Here is a 21,046-nt window from a genome sequence, read left to right as displayed (position 1 = left end):
CGTTTTTTCCCATTGACTTGGCTTGGCAGAAACAATTGGGAAGGTAACAAAGCACAATCATGTGGCCGCAGGACACTGCAACTCTTGCAAATATAAAGTAGTTGCCAAGTGCCCAAATCATGGTCATGTGATTAAGTGGAAGGGTGCAACAGTCATAACTTTGAGGAAAAGTTATGTCACTTTTTTCAGGGCTGTTGTAACTTTGAATTGTTGTTAAATGAATAGTTATAAGGTGAGGACCACCTGTATTCCATTATTTCTTCTTGCTGTTAAGCAGCTTGCCTGCCTGCCTGCCTATCCACTCCCTTCCTTCCTTCCTGGATAGACTGGAGGCTAAAGCATATAAGGAGCGGTTGCTGGAATTGGGTATGTCTAGTTTAAAGAAGAGAAGGACGAGGAGGGACATGATAGCAGTGTTCCAATATCTCAGGAGCTGCCACAAAGAAGAGGGTGTCAAGCTATTTTCCAAAGCGCCTGAAGGCAGGACAAGAAGCAACGGGTAGAAACTAACCAAAGAGAGAAGCAACCTAGAACTACGGAGAAACTTCCTGACAGTGAGAACAATTAACCAGTGGAACAACCTGCCTCCAGAAGCGGTGAATGCTCCAACACTGGAGGTTTTTAAGAAGAGACTGGACAGCCATTTGTCCGAAATGGTATAGAGTTTCCTGCCTGAGCAGGGGGTTGGACTAGATGACCTCCAAGGTCCCTTCCAACTTTACTATTATTATTATTCCTTCCTTCCTTCCTTCCTTCCTTCCTTCCTTCCTTCCTTCCTTCCTTCCTTCCTTCCTTCCTTCCTTCTATCCATCCATCTACAAAGCCACCGGGGTATGCCTGATGATGCAGTTGAGTGTTTCATTCATTTTGTGTGAAAAGGTTGCGGGTTAAGCACAAATAGGTCTATTTTGTTCTAGGAATCTAAAACAGTGGAGGTCCCACCAGCCATTTGGATTTTAGCAGCAGGATCTAAAGATGTTCTTGGGAGCAACAGAGTCTTGAGGACCTTTCAGGATATCAAAAGGGGTGGAGCTAATCTAATTCCAGGGGGAAGGATGTTCCATAAGTGGGAGCAACAGCAGAAAAGGCACCAGAGGAAGGTCCCTAGCTGATGGGTAGCCATAGCATCCCTTCTCTGCCAGACCTAATGGGGCATTTAGACTCCTGTTCTCTCTGCTTTCTAAATTCATCCTATTTCACCATTTTACAGCATGTGTGTGTATTTTTAGTGGTGAAAGTGGCGCTGGGAAAACAGTGGCTGCAAAATACATCATGGGATACATTTCCAAGGTGTCGGGAGGAGGCGAAAAGGTGCAGGTAAGTGTCAAGAACAATGGGCTTGCGTTCTCCTCCCTTCCTTCTTCCAATTCTGTGTTGTTGTTGTTTTACTTTTCATTGTGCGGGAAGAACAAAATCTGATTCTGTTTATTTCAGAAGTCACGTATGTACAACAAGATTTGCAAGTGCCGCCAATCTCTCTGATGTGTTGGATCTGTTACTCCCAGAATTCCTAGCCTACCCAGGAATTCTGGGAGTCACCATCCCGACAGATTGGAAAGACATCAGGCTGGTATAGGGCAAGCCATTGGGCATTTATCATTCCAAACCTAAAAATGTAACTATTGAACTTGGAGGACCCAGACTGGAAGACTGAGGGGTGATCTGGACCAGCGTCTTAGGAGAATGAGTCCCTCCATCCTTGCAGGACCACCTGTGAGGGGGAGGGGAGGTTAAAATCTACAAAATGGCGGGTATGGCATCACAACTGAAACTGTGTCCCTTCAGATGCCATACCTACCATCCAGTAGATTCAGATAGTCTCGCTTTGTTGATTCATTTCCTATAATCCTGCAAGTTTATGCCAGTTTTTAAATGTTTTATAGTTTTTTTTTTATTTTATCGTTTATTGTTATTTAGATCCCTTTATTATTTTTACAAAGGACCGAAGATGACAAACGTATTCAACACACATTCGTCCTCCTATTTTACCCACAACAACCCTGTGAGGTGGCTTGGGTGGCGAGAAAGGGACTGGCACAAAGTCACCCAGCTGGTTTTCATGGCTAAAGCAGGACTTGAACTCACGATCTTCCACTTTCTAGCCTACTACCTTAACCACTACACCAAACTGGCTCTATTATTATTATTATTATTATTATTATTATTATTATTATGTAGATACATTTCTTTATTACATAAAGTTTTGCAGTAGTGCTTTTCAGACTGGGCTGTCCACAAAATACAGGTAGTCCTTGACTTACAACCACAACTGAACTCACAATTTTGCTCGTAATTCAAGTCATCATGTCACCGGACTCAATTTTACTACTGTTTTATAACAATCATGAAGCAAATCGTGTTGTCATAAGTCCATATCAGACTCATCCAATTTTTTTTATTATTTTTTTACAAACCATGATTACGTGACAGCAGGGTACTGCAATTGTTCATAAATGTTCGTAAACGTTTCGCTTCTCATCCAAGAAGCTTCTTCAACTCTGACTGGATGGTGGGGAATGGAAGGATTTATACTCCTTGCAGACATTCCTTCCATTCCCCACCATCTCCAAATCAGAGCTGAAGAATCTTCTTGGATGAGAAGCGAAACGTCTTCAAAGAGAAACAGGAAAGTCCAGTTGCCCCTTGAAAAAGCACTCAGTGACTTGGATGACTGAGAATCTCCATAGACATTTAACTGTGGGGGAATGGCACGGCAATCACAACTTCAAGGACAGATTGTAAGTCCCTTTTTTGTAATTTTGAATTATCATTAAGTAACCGGTCATAAGTCGAGGACTACCTGTATCGAAATATAAGGTCCCTGGCCCTTATTTAATTTGAGATACCATTAAAAGTCTAATCAGGCTACTCAAACAGAGGCTTCTTGAGGAAACAGTGCTTTATTTGATCAAGTAAAACAGCTGGGTGGCAAACAATCTGGAAGGCAGGCAGAGTTACGTCGAGAAGTGCCACACCTTGGAAAGTTAGTAGCATTGCTTTATAACAGTGGTGGCGAAATTATGGCACGGGTGCCAGAGGTGGCACTCAGAGCCCTCTCTGTGGGCACTCGCACCGTCGCCCCAGTCCTAGGCCTTCCGCTGGGTTTTATAAAACCTTTTCGCTTTAGGCCTCCGCCACCGTGTGCAAAAAAAGGGGGGTTCCATCAATCAGTCAATTTCAACTTCTCACTGGGAAAAAAAAATCTTGCAAATTGGAATTGATTGATTGAACTTTTTAGTCCCACCCAGTCTGCCGTTACCACTGCAGCCACGCCCACCCAATGGGCCACACCCACCCAATAGGCCACGCCCACCCGGCACTCGACAATGCATAAGTGGGTTTTGGGTTGCAGTTTGGGCACTCGGTCGCTAAAAGGTTCGCCATCACTGCTTTATAAACTTTGTTAGCCAATGAAAATCAGACAACAGAGCCATTACATTATAAGGAAGACATCAATCATTCCTGTACACTCCCTTATTCTCTCCTTCAGTACATCCCATCCATGTACATGTTTCCCATGCTTGCATGAAATGTGACCCTGACGCAAATGCTGATTACAAAAGCGAGATAGCAATAGTTAGGCTAAACAATTCCTTTTTGTTCCAGTTACAGGACTCTTCAATTAAAAAGATGTCTCATGTAAAAAAAAAAAAAAACCAGGCAGAGCTTCAATTGCACCATTGCAGCACCAACTACTGAGGCCAACCCCCTTTTAGCTAACCGTGATTCTGTTCTTTCTGGTTCTGTCTAGCCTCCACACAATGTTTCTTTTCCTTTTTTTTAGCATGTCAAAGACATCATTCTCCAGTCCAATCCATTACTTGAAGCTTTTGGCAACGCCAAGACCGTGAGAAATAATAACTCCAGTCGATTTGTAAGTTTTTGAAGCAAGTTATTTGGGCCGAAGAAACGTTTCTGATATCGATATAGGAAATAGCAGGCTGGTGTATGGGGAGCAATGTATGCTGCTGAGGCAAAAATGGCAAAAAAGAAAAGAAAAGGTATTATAGCAGTGTTTCTCAACCTCGGCAACTTTAAGATATGTGGACTTCAACTTCCAAAATTCCCCAGAATTCTGGGAATTGAAGTCCACATATCTTAAAGTTGCCGAGGTTGAGAAACACTGCTTTATAGTATTCAAAAAGAGGGTGAAAGAGGGTGCAGGGTTTTTATCAAATGGAAATTTATTTATTTATGGGATTTGTATAACTGCCCATTTCACAAAAGTGACACTGGGCAGGTTACAGGATAAAAACACACATAGATCCGGCAGATTGGGCATGCTGCATATCCTGTCACCCAAAGAGTGTTGAAAAGTGGGAACTAGAAGTCAGGCCTTCTCTGCTGTGGCCCCTGCTCTGTGGAATATTCTCTTCCCAGAGATTAGGACGGCCCCAACCCTGTAGGCCTTTTGTAGGGCTTTAAAAAGTTGGCTATGGTGAGTGGTAAGAAGGCAGTACTGCAGGCTAACTCACTGCTTACTGCCAGGAGTTTGATCCCAACTGGCTCAAGGTTGACTTCCTAGGTCAGTAAAATGAGCACCCAGATTGTTGGAGGCAATAGGCTGACTCTAAATCGCTTAGAAAGCACTGTGCAGCGGTATATAAGTCTAAGTGCTATTGCTGTGTAGACGTGCCTGGCCTCAGAATGTGTTAAGTCAAGATATAAACCGGAGAACACAATGGCACAATCTGTCTGTAAGTTCCACTAGTATTCACATTCAGTTCGAACATTTGCCCATTAAGCAAAACCTCTGAGATGGTAGTGGGCAAAAATGGAACAAGAGTCATCTTTTTGTGTGATTTGGTAATTTCATGAAATTTCAGCCACGCAAAAAAAAAAAAAACCTTTTACAGTAAATGGGGATCTGCAGCTAGCAACTGTAAGGAACATGTCATTGTGCCCATGACGGGATATTCTTCAATACAGGTAGTCCTCGCCTAACTTCATTCTAAGTTACAAACAGTCCTGAAAAAAGTGAGTTAGGACTGTTTTTTACACTTACAACTGTTGCATCATCATCATCATAAAGTTGGAAGGGACCTTGGAGGTCATCTAGCTCAGGGGTCCCCAACCCCCGGGTTGTGGACCAGTACAGGGCCACGGCATGCCAGCAACCGGTCCACCCAGACAAGCAAAGCCCCATCGTGGGATGCAGATTGCACACAAAACCAGGCTCCCTCCGGTCCGCGGAAAAACCTCTCTCCACGGAACCAGTCCCTGGTGCCCCAAAGGTTGGGGGCCTCTGATCTAGTCTAATCCCCTGCTATGTGATCAAAATTCAGACACTTGGTTCATATTTACAACGGTTACAGTGTCCCAAGGCCACGTAATCACCTTTTGTGACCTTCTGACAAAGTCAATTGTTATGGTTCCGGCTAATGAAACACTTCAAAGAACTTCCAGGCATTGATTTCCCTAAAAGTCTTTTATTGCTTCAAAATGTCGGCACAGGCATAACGAATTTTTATGCTAAGATCTAAGTTTTCTTCCTCTGAGCAGTTAAATTATCAGCATGTTCCCTCCCTAAATTAGCTGTCATACGTCACATTATACAATTAGTGTGAAGGTCAAAGGTTTTCTTCCTCTTTCTTTCCTCTGGCTTTGCCCCCACCCCCTTCTGCTCTGTATTAACCTCAAAAATACCAGACAGTTCTGCATATTGTCAAAGCAAGAATATACAACATTTGCAGCTTTGACAGTCAATAGGGAAGTTAGGTTCACTTTACAACTCTGTTGCTAACTTAATAACTGCAGTGATTAGTTAACAGCCGTGGCAAGAAAGGTCATAAAATGGGACAAAATAGGTCATCCCCCAACATCTCATTAACAAATATATAAATATAAAGTTTCCTATCTGAGCAGGGGGTTGGACTAGAAGACCTTCTTGGCCCCTTGCAACTCTGTTATTCTGTTTAAAATCTTGGGGTGCCTATTTTTAGATCCTCCCACTTAGGATTTGTCTAATATATCCTCTCTCACAGTGGAGGTTGAAATGTTTTCTGTATGCACATGCACACCCTTGAGAGTGGGAATTGGACCTGAGCAAAGACAAGAAATAAGTTGTATAACTCTAGTAGTGAGGACATTTATTTACAGGAAATACCTAATATTCTGGGAGTTGAAGTCCATGAGTCATAAAAGAGCCGAGGTTGCCTACCCCTGGACTAGAGCTAGACCAGTGTTTCTCAACCTTGACAATTTTAAGGCATGTGGACTTCAACTCCCAGAATTCTGCCAGTTGCTGGCTGTGGAATTCTGGGAGTTGAAGTCCACATGCCTTAAAATTGTCAAGGTTGAGAAACACTGAGCTAGACCATACCTAGCAACTAGATATGCTCTGTGTCTGGAGAAGATAAATAGAAGGAAGTGGTTTCAGATTTCCAGTCTCTTAGACCAGTGTTTTTCAGCCATGGCAACTTTAAGATATCTGGACTTCAACTCCCAGAATTCCCCAGCCAGCATGTTGCCAAGTGTGAGAAACACTGTCTTAGACAAAGAGCAGATAAAAGCAAGGAAATCCTTAACTTTGAACCTACATCCTGCTGCCCCCTTGTGGTCAGCAGGTCATGAGATGCTGAAGAACACCATTGGATTTGCAACCTCCACTGTTTCATACCAGGGGAAATACTTTGAGATCCAGTTCAGTCGTGGTGGTGAGCCCGATGGAGGAAAGATCTCCAATTTCCTACTGGAAAAATCCCGGGTGGTGAGCCAAAACCAGAGCGAAAGGAACTTCCACATTTATTATCAGGTAATTGGAAAAATCACAGATATATATGGCCATTGGCACAAAATGCTTGTGCAACCCAATCTGTACAGTGGGGGGGTGGGGGGTGACCTATGTTGCTACTACTGTTTTAAGACCAGCAATACATTTGGGAGTTGTTTATTTATTTTAAAGATTGTTCATGGTATATATATATATATTATGTATTTCAGTGCTTTGTCCATTTTTTTCCTTATAATTAGTAAAGTAAAATTTTGGAGAAAAATGATGTTGGGCTTCTGATTGATTTGTTAGCCCTTCAAATTAGTCCAGAGAAGAAACACAACCAGGTGTCCTGGCTTTATCTTTATTATAAGGTTACATTAACAAACTAGCAAGAGTGAAATTATTTCTCTCTTCCTTTCCTTTTCTTGTTATTCAGTCACTTAAGTTGTGTCTGACTCTTCGGGACTATGTGGATCATAGCACACCAGCCCCCGCCCCCGTCCTCCACCATCTCCCAGAGTCTGCCCAAATTCATGTTTATTGTGTCGATGACACTAACCATCTCATCCTCTGCCATTCCTCCCCTTCTCCTTTCCAAGATCAAGGCCTTTTCCGATGAATCCTCTCTTCTCATTTGGTGGCCAAAGAATTTAAGCTTCAGTCACACTATCTGTCCTTCCAAAGAACAGGCAGGATTGATTTTCTTTAGGATTGAGTGATTTGATCTCCTTGCAGTCTCCGACATCCTTTTTTTGTTTTTTTAACTCTTCAGAAAACTAGGGTGAGCCCTTCAGACATGTTTCTTGCACCCTCCCTTCTCCTGTGGGCTGAGATCCCTTGTACACAATAGTCCAGCCCATGGCTCTCCCTGCCTACTCTGTTTAGACTAGACTAGACTAGAATAGAATAGAATAGACTAGAATAGACTAGAATAGACTAGAATAACTAGACTAGACTAGACTAGACTAGACTAGACTAGACTAGACTAGACTAGACTAGAATAGAATAGAATAGAATAGAATAGAATAGAATAGAATAGAATAGAATAGAATAGAATAGAATAGAATAGTTGGAAGGGACCTTTTAGGTCTGGTCCAGGGGTTCTCAATCTTGGCAACTTTAAGACTTGTGGACTTCAACTCCCAGAATTCTGGGAGTTGAAGTCCACAAGTCTTAAAGTTATCAAGGTTGAGAACCCCTGGTCTAGTCCAACCCCTATTTAAGCAGGAGATTCTATACCAGGGGTGTCAAACTGCCAGCCCACAGGCCAGATGCATCATAGCAAAACCGCACCCACCCCATTGCCGGCAATAGCAAAAAAAAGTCGTGATACGTTGCAACATGTCACGTGACATTGCGAGTTTGACACCCCTGCCCTATACCATTTCTGACAGATGACAGTCCAGTCTCTTCTAGAAAGCTTCCAATGATGAATCACTCACAACATCTGAAGGCAAACTGTTCCATTGGTTGATTGTCCTCACTGTCAGAAGAGTTCTCCTTCTTTCTAGATTGAATCTCTCCTTGATTAATTTCCATCCACTGCTCCTTGTCTGGCCTTCAGGTGCTTTGGAGAATAGGTTGACCCCCCTCCTCTCTGTGACAGCCCCTCCCACATACCATTACATGGTGTGTTTGAATGTTGGTCTGACTCTAAGACAAAGTTGAGGGAGTCAGGTTCAAATTCCCCCTCCTCCATGGCTATGGATTTGTCCCAGTCACCCAGATTACCCTCACCCACCCAAGTACAGGTAGTCCTTGACTTACAACCATTCATTTAGCAACCTTTTGAAGTTACAACAGCAGTGAAAAAAATGACTTATGATCAGTCCTCCCACTTACAACCTTTGCGGCATCACATGATCTAAATTTGGGCACTTGTCAACCAGCATATATATGTATTATGTATTTTTGATGGTTGCAGCATTTGTGACTTTGCTTCTGACAAGCAAAGTTAATGAGAGAAGCTGGGTTCACTTAACAACCACATGGTTCATTTTACAGCTGTAGTGAAAAAGGTTGTAAAATTGGATGTGACTTGCTAAACAACTGCTTTGCTTAGCAACTGATCCCAACTGTGATCATAAGTCAAGGTCTTACCAGTAGATTAAAAAGTTGGCCTGAACAGCATCCCTTGAATTGTTGAAACAGTGCTGTGGGTCGACAGACACTATGTAATTTTTTAGATCATTTGAGATGACCCTCTGCTCAGTTTCCAAAATGTTCTGCATTAGATGAGTTTGAACTTCCAATGGGAACTGTCTGTGCATTCCTGCAAAGGGGGGGGAGAGGGAGAAAATCAAAAAGAGGGAGGAAAAGACGGGCTAGGTCAGTGGTTCTCAACCTGTGGGTTGGTACCCCATTTGGGGTCTAACGACCATTTCACGGGGGTCGCCAAACAACGCAGTCCGCCATTTTTTCCCCCTTTTGCTTAGCTGTGCTACTCCCTTTTATTCTATTGGCTTTCAAAAGCCAATAGAATAGACTCTCTTGAATAGAGTCTAATTCTATTGGCTTTCAAAAGCCAATAGGAATTGTCCAGGCTGTCTCTGCCCTGCTGAGCCCGCCAAAAGTCCCATTCTGCAAATGGTGCTGCACCAGTTGAGAAGTCCTCGACTTACGACCGGTTGAGTAGTCCTCGACTTACGACCGGTTGGGGGTCGCGGCATTAAAAAGGTTGAGAACCACTGGGCTAGGTAGAACAAGGATCCCATTCATTTTTGTTTCTGAACCCACTAATTGCCTCTCTGCAATTTGGATCCCATGAAAGGATCTTGGAGAGATTGCAGTCTTTAAGAAAAGTTGTTGACCTTGTCCCCTGGTCCTAAAGAATTTTAAATGGTAATCCATCAGTCTCATGTCTTTATCTACTTCTTTCTTTAGCTTATTGAGGGTGCTTCCCAAGATCAGAAACACAACCTGGGCATTATGAGCCCAGATTATTATTATTATTTAAACCAGGCAGAGACCTACAAAGTGGATGGCACAGATGATCGGAGTGAATTCCATGAGACCATGGTAAGGGACCATTATTTTACAAGACTCAGCATTTTTTGAATGCTGCCCAGAGTCCATTTAGCCAATAAATTTAAATAAATTTAAATAAATCATAATATTTTCAGTCATGTTAAACATTGTACTTGAAACCCACAAATAATCTTTCTTTCTTTCCCTCCCTCTCTCTCCCTCCTTCCCTCCTTCCTTCCTCTCTCTCTCTCTCTCTCTCTCTCTCTCTCTTTCTTTTTCTTTCCCTCTCTCTTCCCTTTCCTCTCTCCCTTGTTTTTCTTTTCCTTCCTTCCTTCCTTCCTTCCTTCCTTCCTTCCTTCCTTCCTTCCTTCCTTCCTTCCTTCCTTCCTTCCTATCCCTTCTCTTCTTCCTCTTCTTCTTCTTTCTCCTCTACATCCCTTTTTCTCTCCCCCCCTCTCTCCTCCCCCCCCTGTCCAGAGTGCCATGGATGTGATTGGCATCACAGGCCAAGATAAGCAACTTGTCGTACAGATTGTAGCTGGTATTCTCCATCTAGGGAACATCAGTTTCGAGGAGAAAGGGAACTATGCTCAAGTGGAGAATTCAGACTGTGAGTAGCTACCAGTTAATGGGGATATATTCATTAATCTGTTAACATTAATTCTCACATGGTCACTGATAATATGAAGAGCCATAAAGATGACCTTGGAAAAATATGTGCTGATAGTTACAAAAACATGTTTTAAAACTGGGAAAAGAAGAAAACTTTAGGGGGAAAAACTCAAAGGCTCTGCTTTAACTTCCCAGAATATAAGAGGAAGGGAAGAAGGAATACATCTGAGGTTTTTTAGAATAGAATAAAATAGAACTGAACTGAACTGAACTGAACTGAACTGAAGAGAAGAGAAGAGAAGAAAGCTGGAAGGGACCTTGGAGGTCTTCTAGTCCAGCCCCGTTTTTCATTGTGTTATTAGAGTTTTCATCAATAGAGTTCTAGTATTTTTCATGATGTCTATTATCAAGAAATCATGATCAAGAGACCAAGATAGAAGATAGGCTACATATGATTGAACTATTATTTCTCCTTAGTCTCTTACAAAATCCTAACAGCATCTTATAGAACACTAGGATTCTGCTGAACCCAGTTTGAAAAACCTTGGTCTAGTCAGTTCAGAGTGTAATGGAATACACACCTTAGCCCATTCACTTATATAGCATAGCCTACCATTCTCTATGACAGTGGTTCTCAACCTTTTTAATGCCACGACCCCCAACCGGTCATAAGTAGAGGACTACTCAACCGGTTGTAAGTCGAGGACTACTCAATTGGTGCAGCACCGTTTGCAGAATGGGACTTTTGGTGGGCTCAGCAGGGCAGAGACAGCCTGGACAATTCCTATTGGCTTTTGAAAGCCAATAGAATTAGACTCTATTCAAGAAAGTCTATTCTATTGGCTTTCAAAAGCCAATAGAATAAAAGGGAGTAGCACAGCTAAGGAAAAGGGGGAAAAAATGGCGGACTGCGTTGTTTGGCGACCCCCGTGAAATGGTCATTCGACCCCAAATGGGGTCCCGACCCACAGGTTGAGAACCACTGCTCTATGAGACCCAATTTGGTGAAGTGGTTAAGGCATTGGTCTAGAAACCCAAAAACTATCTAGTCCCATATTAGGCACAAAGCCAGCTGGGTGACCTTGGGCCAGTCACTTTCTCTCAGCCCTAGGAAAGAGGCAATGGCAAACCATTTCTGAAAAGCCTTGCCAGGAAACTGCAGGGCCTTGCCCAGGCAGTCTCCAAGAATAGGATACAAAAAAATAAGTTCAACTCTATAAGGAAAACAAAATCTCCTAATCTGTTCTTCTCAGAATAAGGAAGATAATCTTGGCAGAACCATTATCTAGGGAAAAAAGGCTGAAATGTTTTGGGGGTTTTTTTTATAAGATTTTATTAATTTTTTCCACACATACAATAATATTTTTTCAACCAACGTGCTGTCTGAGTTTAAATACGCTAATATATATTTAATTCCTAATCCTTTATTCTTTCCTCTAACCATCGATAAAATAAGTCCCAAGTTTGATAATATTCTGTTTTTTCTTTTTCTTTCAGTCTCAGTCAATCTGTCTGTCCATCTCTGTGCATTCTAGTATTTTTTTAATTATTTCTTCATTTGGTGCTATTCCTTCATATTTTCAGTATTGCACAAATATTATTCTTGCCGCTGTTGTGACATATAAAATCAAATATAGGCTTTGTTTGTTAGTGTTTTCTGGCATTATACTTAGTAAAAAAAAGTTCAGGTTTAAAATCTACATGTTCTCCCAACATCTTTTCTAACCAAATATGTATCTTTTTCCAATAATTCTTTACTTTATCACATGTCCACCAAACATGATAATACATACCTGAAAAAAAGGTTGAAATGTTATTTAAGCCCTAAAAAAAAAAAGATAGTATTTGGAAGTGCCTCAAACAGATGCCTGTCATCCCTACTAGAAAGACACAGACCACAGGAAAGTTAAAACTCCTTTCACTGAAGCTGGCTGTAGAAACAGAATCAAAATACAAGTCGGATTGTGCAGTACTTCTTCCCCCTTTTTATACATATATCTAGTCCTCAATTTACGGCCTCAGCTGAGCTCAAAAATTTCTGTTGCTAACCGAGACAAGTGTTAAGTGAGTTTTGCCCCATTATAGGACCATTCTTGCCACAGCTGTTAAGTGCATTACTGCAGTTGTCAAGTTAGTAGCACGACTGTTAAGTGGAACTGCTTCCCCATTGACTTTGCTTGTCAGAAGGTTGCAAAAGGGGACACTGGGACACTGCAACCGGGACAGTGACCCTGGGACACTGCGGCCGTCATAAATATGAGTCAGTTGCCAAGCATCCAAATGTTGATCGCATGACCATGGGGATGCGGCAATGGTTGTAAGTGTGAAAAACCGTCATCAAGTCTCTTTTTTCATTGTAACTTTGAATGGTTACTAAATGAATGGTTGTAAGTCAAGGACTACCTGTACTCCAGTGAATTGGGGAGCTCACTGCCTGAGCCACTTCCAAATGTTATCTTTTCTGGACTTTCAACAGATCCTATCTATCTCCATCAAGGTAATTTTCTTTACTCCCTCTGCACCTCCCTAATTCAAGGCATTGGAACATGAGCAAATGTTCATATATTATGAACATCTTTTTCCATTTCCCCATTCCAGTGCTAGCTTTTCCCGCCTACCTTTTGGGAATTGACAAGGACCGCCTAGATGAGAAGCTCACCAGTCGGAAAATGGACAGCAAATGGGGTGGCCGGTCAGAGTCCATTAATGTAACCCTCAATGTAGAACAAGCGTCCTATACTCGTGATGCCCTAGCCAAAGGCCTTTATGCCCGGGTCTTTGACTTCCTCGTTGAGGTATGCAACCTTGTTCTGTGCTGTAGGGGGACCTTTGGGATGGGGAGGGGAACAAATTGATGACTGGTTGGCTCATTCCATTTCTGTCTTTAACAACTGAGAGAGATGGACTTTCTGCAGTGGGTGGAACAAGAATAGTGTCCAGTTTATCACTTCCAACTCTATGGTATTTTCAGTCACAAAATAGAACTGGACTAACTGGAAAATGTTGAATACAATGGTGTCTGGTTTGAACACCAAATCAGAAAGATGGGGGGGGGGTTGAACACCAAATCAGAAAGATGGACTTATTACAATGCTACCCGACATGAGAAAGACTAACATTCTCAGATGGAGAAGAACTAAAATTTTCTCAGAAAAACAGTGGCCTGTTTAACACTCCAAATTTCTTTGAATGCTAGAAATTGAGGGAACTACGCTTTTTTGCTTTGTTTTGTTTGAGAAAGAGGTATCTTATATTGGGAATTTGGGGTCTTCTCTACCAGATGGTAATATTTTTTATCACTCAGTTACCAACACTGAAGTTATGTGGCCTCTGATAATAAAGTTCTATCTTTTTTGCAGCTAGTAATCCCTTTCTCTTCACTTCCAGTCCATCAACAAAGCCATGCAGAAACCAAATGAAGAATACAGTGTTGGTGTCCTAGACATTTATGGTTTTGAAATATTCCAGGTAGGTCTGTGTCTTACAGCAGAAATCCACAATCTTTCTTGGTTGATGGCCCAGAAGGGAGGGACACCTCTACATGCGCATGACCACATGCAAATGGGGCCACACCGCACACACCACAAGCATGGCTGCAAGCACGCGTGTGACTCAAATGGGTCCACAAGCAGTGTGTGATGCAAACGGGAGCTCAAGTGCATGCGCGATGCTCACGGTGATGCTAGCACCCGCAACTCTCGTGGTGATACTAGCACCTGCGCGATCCTTGGAGTGACCCTAGTGCAGGGGGTTGAGTTTGTGCACACACACATGCTCACTGGCTAGCCACTCACGCAGCCTGTCGGCCACCAGGCCATGGACCGGTAATGGACCATGGCCCATAGGTTGGGGACCTCTGTCTTAAGAGAAACCAGTGATCTTGGCTTTTGAGAAAATTCTGAACTCAAAAATGTTTCTGTACCACAAAGACACCATTGTCCAGTTGGTCATATTATTTAACAGTTTAGTAAAAGACAACAATATTCATTATTAACTTTAATATCTAAGGAGCCATAAATAAATGACAACAGGACATTGCAATGGCTGGAAATCCAGCTCAGTTTCCAAGCACCAGGATTACAATCATGTGATCAAGACAGTGCTGTGAAGACCTGTCATAAGTCACTTTTCCCATGCCATCATAACTCTTAACAGTCACTAAATGACAGATCGTTAAACGAGGACTACCAGTAATATTTTTAAGCTAGAACTATCAGTAATAGATTTTAATATAGTAAAAAGGGTTTGGGTGACCTTACTAGCCTCCAGTCACGTACATACAACAGACAAGAGATTTATCTGATGAAAATAAGGACATAATTGGCAAATTTTGGCCCATTTTGTTCAGCATGTCACAAGTCCAATCAAAATTTTATTTTGTGTAATCCGCACATTATACACATCCCTCAACTAGGAGGTTCTGACAGAATAGGAATCATTTGTTACATTTAAGCAGAAACAAAGAAAAACTCTGAAAATTTTGAGACCCCATTAATTTAGTTGTTGGTTATTTTCAATGGTTGATCATTTATTTTTATTTATTTATTTGTATCCCACCTTTATTGTTTTTAGAAACAACCAAAGACGGTGAACATATACAATAACCTTCCTCCTCATATTTTCCCCACAACAATAACCCTGTGAGGTGGGCTAGGCTGAAAGAATAACTGACCAAAGCTACCTGGCTGGATTTCATGGCTAAGGCTGGACTTGAACTCAGGTCTCCTGCTTTCTAGCCTGGTGCCTTAATCACTAGACCAGGGGTAGGCAACCTTGGCTCTTTTATGAGTCGTGGACTTCAACTCCCAGAATTCCTGAGCCAGCCATGCTGAGGGGAAAGGGAGAGGTTTCCAAGCTGAGCCATGCTGGCTCAGGAATTCTGGGAGTTGAAGTCCACGAGTCATAAAAGAGCCAAGGTTGACTATCCCTGCACTAGACCATTCTGGCTCTATCTTATGAAGGAATAATTTCTTAGCAATGGGAAGCTTCCCATGTAATTTGCTGGCTTGAGTCATGCTGATTTGGACTCTGTGATCCTTTCCAGTTCCACTCAGTTCTCCATTTCTTTTCTCCAAGTCTGGAATTTGATGGGAATGTCAACTAACCACCTCCTTTCCAAAACTCTTCTCCTTTCCTTTGCCTCATGTTTCCCCGATCTTCAGAGAAATGGCTTTGAACAGTTCTGCATTAACTTTGTGAATGAAAAACTTCAACAGATCTTCATTGAATTGACACTTAAAGCAGAGCAGGTGAGTCCAGTGTGGGAGAAGATACAAATTCTTCTGAGGGTGGACTGTGGATTCTGTGGATCAGTCTCCGATTGTGAGACCACCTCTCCTAAACTGGACATAGGACTGTATCCCCAGGTTAGGATGTTTGGCATCTCCTTGAATTCCTAACCACAAGGCAGACTGGGAACTTCAGGAGTTTTAATTCCACCATATCAGGAAGGCATCAGGTTTGGAAAAATTGCCCTCAGGTTCTAGGCTGCATTAACAGATGGTCAGAATCAAGATCACGAGAAATGTTAGTACCACTTTATAATGCTTTGGTAAGACCACATTTGTAATATTGGGTTCAGTTTTGGTCTTCAAGACTTTAAAAAAGATGTTGAGACTCTAGAAAAAGTACAGAGAAGAGCAACAAAGATGATTAGAGCAGGGCTTTTCAACCAGTGGTATGGGTACCACCGGTGGTACATTGGCACCTGGTAGGTGGTACGCAACCATCCTAGAAAAGTGGTAGTGGGGGAGGGGAATGAGCTGAACCAGTGGTAGCACCGCACAAGCCTGAGCGAGAGATGGCTGGAGCTGCAGGGCTGTCAGGGCTCAGCAGAAGTGCCATGATCAGTGCCGCTTTCCAGCTGATCGGCGCTTCTTCGGGGCTGTCAGGGTTCAGTGGAAGTGCCAGGATCAGCACCAGGTTCCAGCTGGAGCTCAGCGCTGATTGTGGTGCTTCTGCTGAGCCCCGAAGAAGCACCAATCAGCTGGAAAGCAGCATTGATCCTGGCAATTCCACTGAGCCCAGAAGAAGCGCCAATCAGCTGGAATGTTGCAGTATCTCCAGGGTCTTGTGATTTACATTCAGATGCTTGGCAACTGATTCATATTTATGATGGTCACAGTGTCCCAGGGTCATGTGAAGTGACCAAAACCTGCTGCAACCACCCAGCAGATGGGGGGAATAAAAACCAAACACCCCCCACCCCATCCCCGCTGCCAATCCTCAACAGAAATGTTCACAAGAATGAAAACCTCGGACAGGAGGAAGAGCACCGCCGGGCGGACAGGCAGGTGTCTTGCTCGGCTGTGGCTTGCGGGACACTTTTTTCAGTGCCACTGTAACTTCAAACAGTCACTAAGCGAACTGTTGTAAGTTGAGGACTACCTGTACTTTTATCACTTTTTTCCTTTTGGGGGGGGGTCATCAAGTTTTTGACACCTTGCTAGGGGACTGGTGGTTCTCGGATATTGCCATATCCTAAAAGTGGTACAATGGGTGAAAAGGTTGAAAAGCCCTGGATTAGAGGACTGGAGGCTAAAACACATGAAGAATGGATGCAGGAATTGGGTATGTCTAGTTTAATAAAGAGAAGGACTAGGGTGATGTTGAGTTCTCCATTCGCATGCAAATGATGAAGACACATGATGATAACGAACAATGCTTTATTACTCCTACTCCAACTTCGACTCCAACTCCTAGCAAAAGGCAAAAGGCACGCTTGAACCCCGGACAGAGTGAACCAATAAGAGTTCTTCTTTCTTCGCGCCTTGTGCATGCGCACAAGCTGGCGCCGCTCTGTCTGGTACCGGGCAGCTTTTAGAATGCCCGGGACCATTTGCAACAATTCTGGGCCTGCTGAGTTTCCTCATCAGGCCCAGGACACAACAGGTGACATGATAGCAGTGTTCCAATATCTGCCACTAAGAAGAGAGGGGAGAGTCAACCTATTCTCTAACATACGTGAAGGCAAAACAAGAAGCAATGGATGGAAACTAACCAAGGAGGGAATCAACCTAGAAGTAAGGAGAAATTTCCTGACAGTTAGAATAATTAATTAGTAGAACAACTTGCCTCCAGAGCGGTCCAACACTGGAGGTTTTTAAGAAGAGATTGGGTATCGGGCCTCCTGCTTGAGCAGGGGTTGGACTAGAAGGCCTCTAAGATCCCTTCCAACTCTTTTGTTCTGTTCTGATTTGTGAGCTGCAGATTATCAGATCAGACAGAACTAATAGTATTCTTAAGTCTATCCTCATTTTTAGCTGTTCTTTGAATCTGCGTGAATTGCTTCTTTGTTTTTTTAAAAGCAATCTCTCCCCTTGCTCTAGGAAGAGTATGTCCAGGAAGGCATCAAGTGGACCCCAATTGAATATTTCAACAACAAAATTGTGTGTGATCTCATTGAAAACAAAGTGGTAAGAGAAGGACTGAGGGGGAGATGATGTGAAAAGACTCACTGAAGTATGGGGGGGGGGTTGAGCTGGGGATGGCATTCATACTTTATTTCAGTTGAATTAAATTCTTAAAAGGCCGTGGGTTTTTTTTACATTAAAAAATGAAACATCCATGCCTTTTTCTTCCCTAAAATTCATTTAAAACTTTGTTGATTAGAATGCGCCTAAAATGGGTATGTTGTTCTAGAGCATTCTAGAAAGAAGATGGCAGCCATTATTTTGTAAAAAATAAACCTTGGAGACTGTATTTATTTATTAAATTTATATGCCATCTACTGCACTATCCAAAGTGACTCTGGGTGGCCTTACCATAAATTTAGCTTTGTTTCCTGGCTGGAATTACATTTCTTACCTCAAAGTTACCTTGAGGTAAGACGGACAACCTATACATTTGACAGACAGATAGATAGATAAATCTTCATTTCTCAACCTCCGTAACTTTAAGCTATCTGGACTTCAACTCCCAGAATGATTTAAAATGATACAGAAGACCAATAAATTACAATTGCCAAAAGGAGTCTTTGAAGATTTTTGCTACCAGCTGGGGAAAATAAAGCCATCTCTATCTGAACAACAAATACATACAAGCAACATTATAATACAGAAGCCCATAGGTAAATGACTACAGAGAGTCTGTCATCCAGGTCACAGTTGTCCCAAAAATGCTTTTTCAAAAGGCAACTGGACTTTCTTTTTTTCCTTTGAAGACGTTTGAAAGAGGGGTGAAAGAGGCCAGCTACATTCGAATTATGCAGCCCTCTCTCAACAGGGAGGGAGAGATATGACATCTCCTATCTCCTATTTACAACAGTCCTTTCAGCAGTTCCATTATTCAAGTGACCCTGAGGGCACAGATAAGCCTCCAGGTGGCCTCAATGACTCTCAGAGAGAGTGCTAACAACCAGATGACTGCAAGGAATATAAATCCCTCCATTCCTTACCATTCAGTCAGAACTGAAGAAGCTTCTTGGATGAGAAATGAAATGTCTTCAAGGAAAAACAAAGAACATCCTGTTGCCTCTTGAAAAAGCACCTTTGGGACAAAACAGAAGCTCATTTCGCTCTTTTCTCAACAACACATTTTACAATCAGTTTAAAGGCAGTTTGAATTTGCCTTGTTGGGACTCAAGCAGCTTTGCCCTCTTGAACAGGATGGAGAGACCAGATTTTCACTCCTTCACTCTTTTTGTCTTCCAGAATCCTCCTGGAATTATGAGCATCTTAGATGATGTTTGCGCTACTGTGTATGCAAAGGGCGAGGGGGCCGACCAGATCTTGCTGCAGAAGCTGCAGTCCGGAGTGGGGACCCACGAGCATTTCAACGGCTCCAGTTCAGGATTCATCATCCACCACTATGCTGGCAAGGTCTCCCGAACTCCCCACTTTTCTTCCTAGCCCTCCCTTCCTTACTCCTTTCAATTTGGCTTCTCCAGTTTCTAGGCTGAAAATGCTAACTCTGATCTACTGACGGGCTGTGAGTTGCACATACTCGTATTGCATCCAGTTTTGGTCACCGTGATATAAAAAAAGATGTTGAGACTAGTCTAGGAAGAGTGCAGAGAAGAGCAACAAAGATGATTAGAGGACTGGAGGCTAAAACATATAAGGAACGGTTACAGGAATTGGGTCTGCCTAGTTTAATGAAAAGAAGGACGAGGGGGGACATGATAGCAGTGTTCCAATATCTCAGGGGTTGCCACAAAGAAGAGGGAGTCAAGCTATTCTCCAAAGCACCTAAAGACAGGGCAAGAAGCATTGGGTGGAAATTAATCAAGGAGAGAAGCAACCTAGAACTACGGAGAAATTTCCTGACAGTTAGAACAATTAATCAATGGAACAACCTGCCTCCAGAAGTCATGGGTGCTCCAGAATCAATTGGACAACGATTTGTCTGAAATCATATCAAGTTTCCTGCTTGAGCAGGGGGTTGGACTAGAAGACCTCCAAGGTCCCTTCCAGCTCTGTGTATGTGTGTTTGTGTATAAACTGAACTCAGAATAGTTAAAATTATGTTTAAATTGATCATACGTATATGTATGTATGTACAGGTAGTGTTTGCTAATTGGATTTGGGAACTTAATAGCTGAGCAACATGATTATAAAGTGTGACAACCTCGTAGCTGCAGCAGTTGCAGCTGCTGTCATTAAGTGAATCCCAATTGGGAGATCAGCATTTGCAATCTCCTGCACGCTTCCCCATTGACTTTGCTTGGCAGAAACTGACAGGGAAGACAACAAATGGTGATTGCATGATTGTGGTTGCTGCAATCACTGCAATTATGACCAGTGGTGGGATTCAAATATGTGAACAACCGGTTCTCTGGGTGGATGCCACTTCCGGAAGTCCATTCTGAGCCTGGGCAACAAAAAAATTAGCTACTGGTTCTGTCGAACTGGTGCGAACTGGTTGAATCCCACCACTGGTTATGACCCAGTTGCCAAGCACCCAAATAGCGACCACGCAACCATGGGATGCTGCAACGGCTGCCGCGATGAGGTCAGTTATAACTCTCATCTTTCAGAGTCATTGTGACTTTGAATGGTCACTGAACAAGTGACCCTTAAGGGAGGACTATCTGTGTGTGTGTGTATACACCTGCACATACAAACTAGAAGAGCAAAGGCAGTACTCCTTGACATACAATCATAATTGGGTCAAGAATTTCCATTGCTAAGCAAGGAGGTCGTTGAGTGGTTTTATGGCCTTTTTTGCAACATGCCAGGAGATCAAATTTTGATCACATGACCGTGAGGATGCTATGGTAATCATCAGTATGAGGACCAGTTGTAAGTAACATTCTGATGTCACTGTATGGTGGAGAAGGTACTAGACCAGAGGTCCCCAAGCTTGGCAACTTTAAGACTTGTGGACTTCAACCCCCAGAATTCCTCAGCCATCTTGGCTGGCTGAGGAATTCTGGGAGTTGAAGTCCACAAGTCTTAAAGTTGCCAAGCTTGGGGACCCTTGTAGTAGACTGGGAGCAGATAGATTTATTTGAAGAAAGCAGTGAGAGATCACAGATCCCACTTAACAGACATAACAGGAGTTACACATGGCAGAAATGCTAACCATCGGCCTCTCCTAACCACAGGTCTCCTATGACGTAAACGGCTTTTGTGAACGAAATCGGGATGTGCTTTTCACCGACCTGATAGAACTAATGCAAACCAGTGAATTGTGAGTCTGTTTCCCCTGCTTTCCCTTCCCCCAAACCTCACTTGGCCATATTTTTCATTTTTTGTACTGGGTTATAAGCTTCACGGAGGCATCGTGATACCCACCCAAAAAGCACGTAAT

At 42.7% G+C, this 21,046-nt stretch overlaps 1 protein-coding gene across 1 annotated transcript in view; it reads left to right on the top strand.

The window, feature by feature from the left end:
- Positions 1-21,046, top strand: part of MYO1F (myosin IF) — an 87,969-nt gene that overhangs the window by 32,667 nt on the left and 34,256 nt on the right. The window contains exons 5-15 of the mRNA XM_039328468.1: positions 1,230-1,317; positions 3,785-3,874; positions 6,623-6,754; positions 9,599-9,733; positions 10,160-10,292; positions 12,893-13,089; positions 13,682-13,762; positions 15,457-15,543; positions 17,623-17,709; positions 18,946-19,113; positions 20,841-20,926. Coding sequence (XP_039184402.1) covers positions 1,230-1,317; positions 3,785-3,874; positions 6,623-6,754; positions 9,599-9,733; positions 10,160-10,292; positions 12,893-13,089; positions 13,682-13,762; positions 15,457-15,543; positions 17,623-17,709; positions 18,946-19,113; positions 20,841-20,926 — 1,284 coding nt within the window. The remainder of the gene's footprint in view (positions 1-1,229; positions 1,318-3,784; positions 3,875-6,622; positions 6,755-9,598; positions 9,734-10,159; positions 10,293-12,892; positions 13,090-13,681; positions 13,763-15,456; positions 15,544-17,622; positions 17,710-18,945; positions 19,114-20,840; positions 20,927-21,046) is intronic.

Source organism: Crotalus tigris, unplaced genomic scaffold (assembly GCF_016545835.1).
Source record: "Crotalus tigris isolate CLP2741 ecotype Arizona unplaced genomic scaffold, ASM1654583v1 scf7180000024379.1109085, whole genome shotgun sequence".
NCBI lineage: Eukaryota > Metazoa > Chordata > Lepidosauria > Squamata > Viperidae > Crotalus > Crotalus tigris.
The sequence above is the reverse complement of the archived record's forward strand: the minus strand, read 5'-3'. Positions and strand labels throughout refer to the sequence as shown.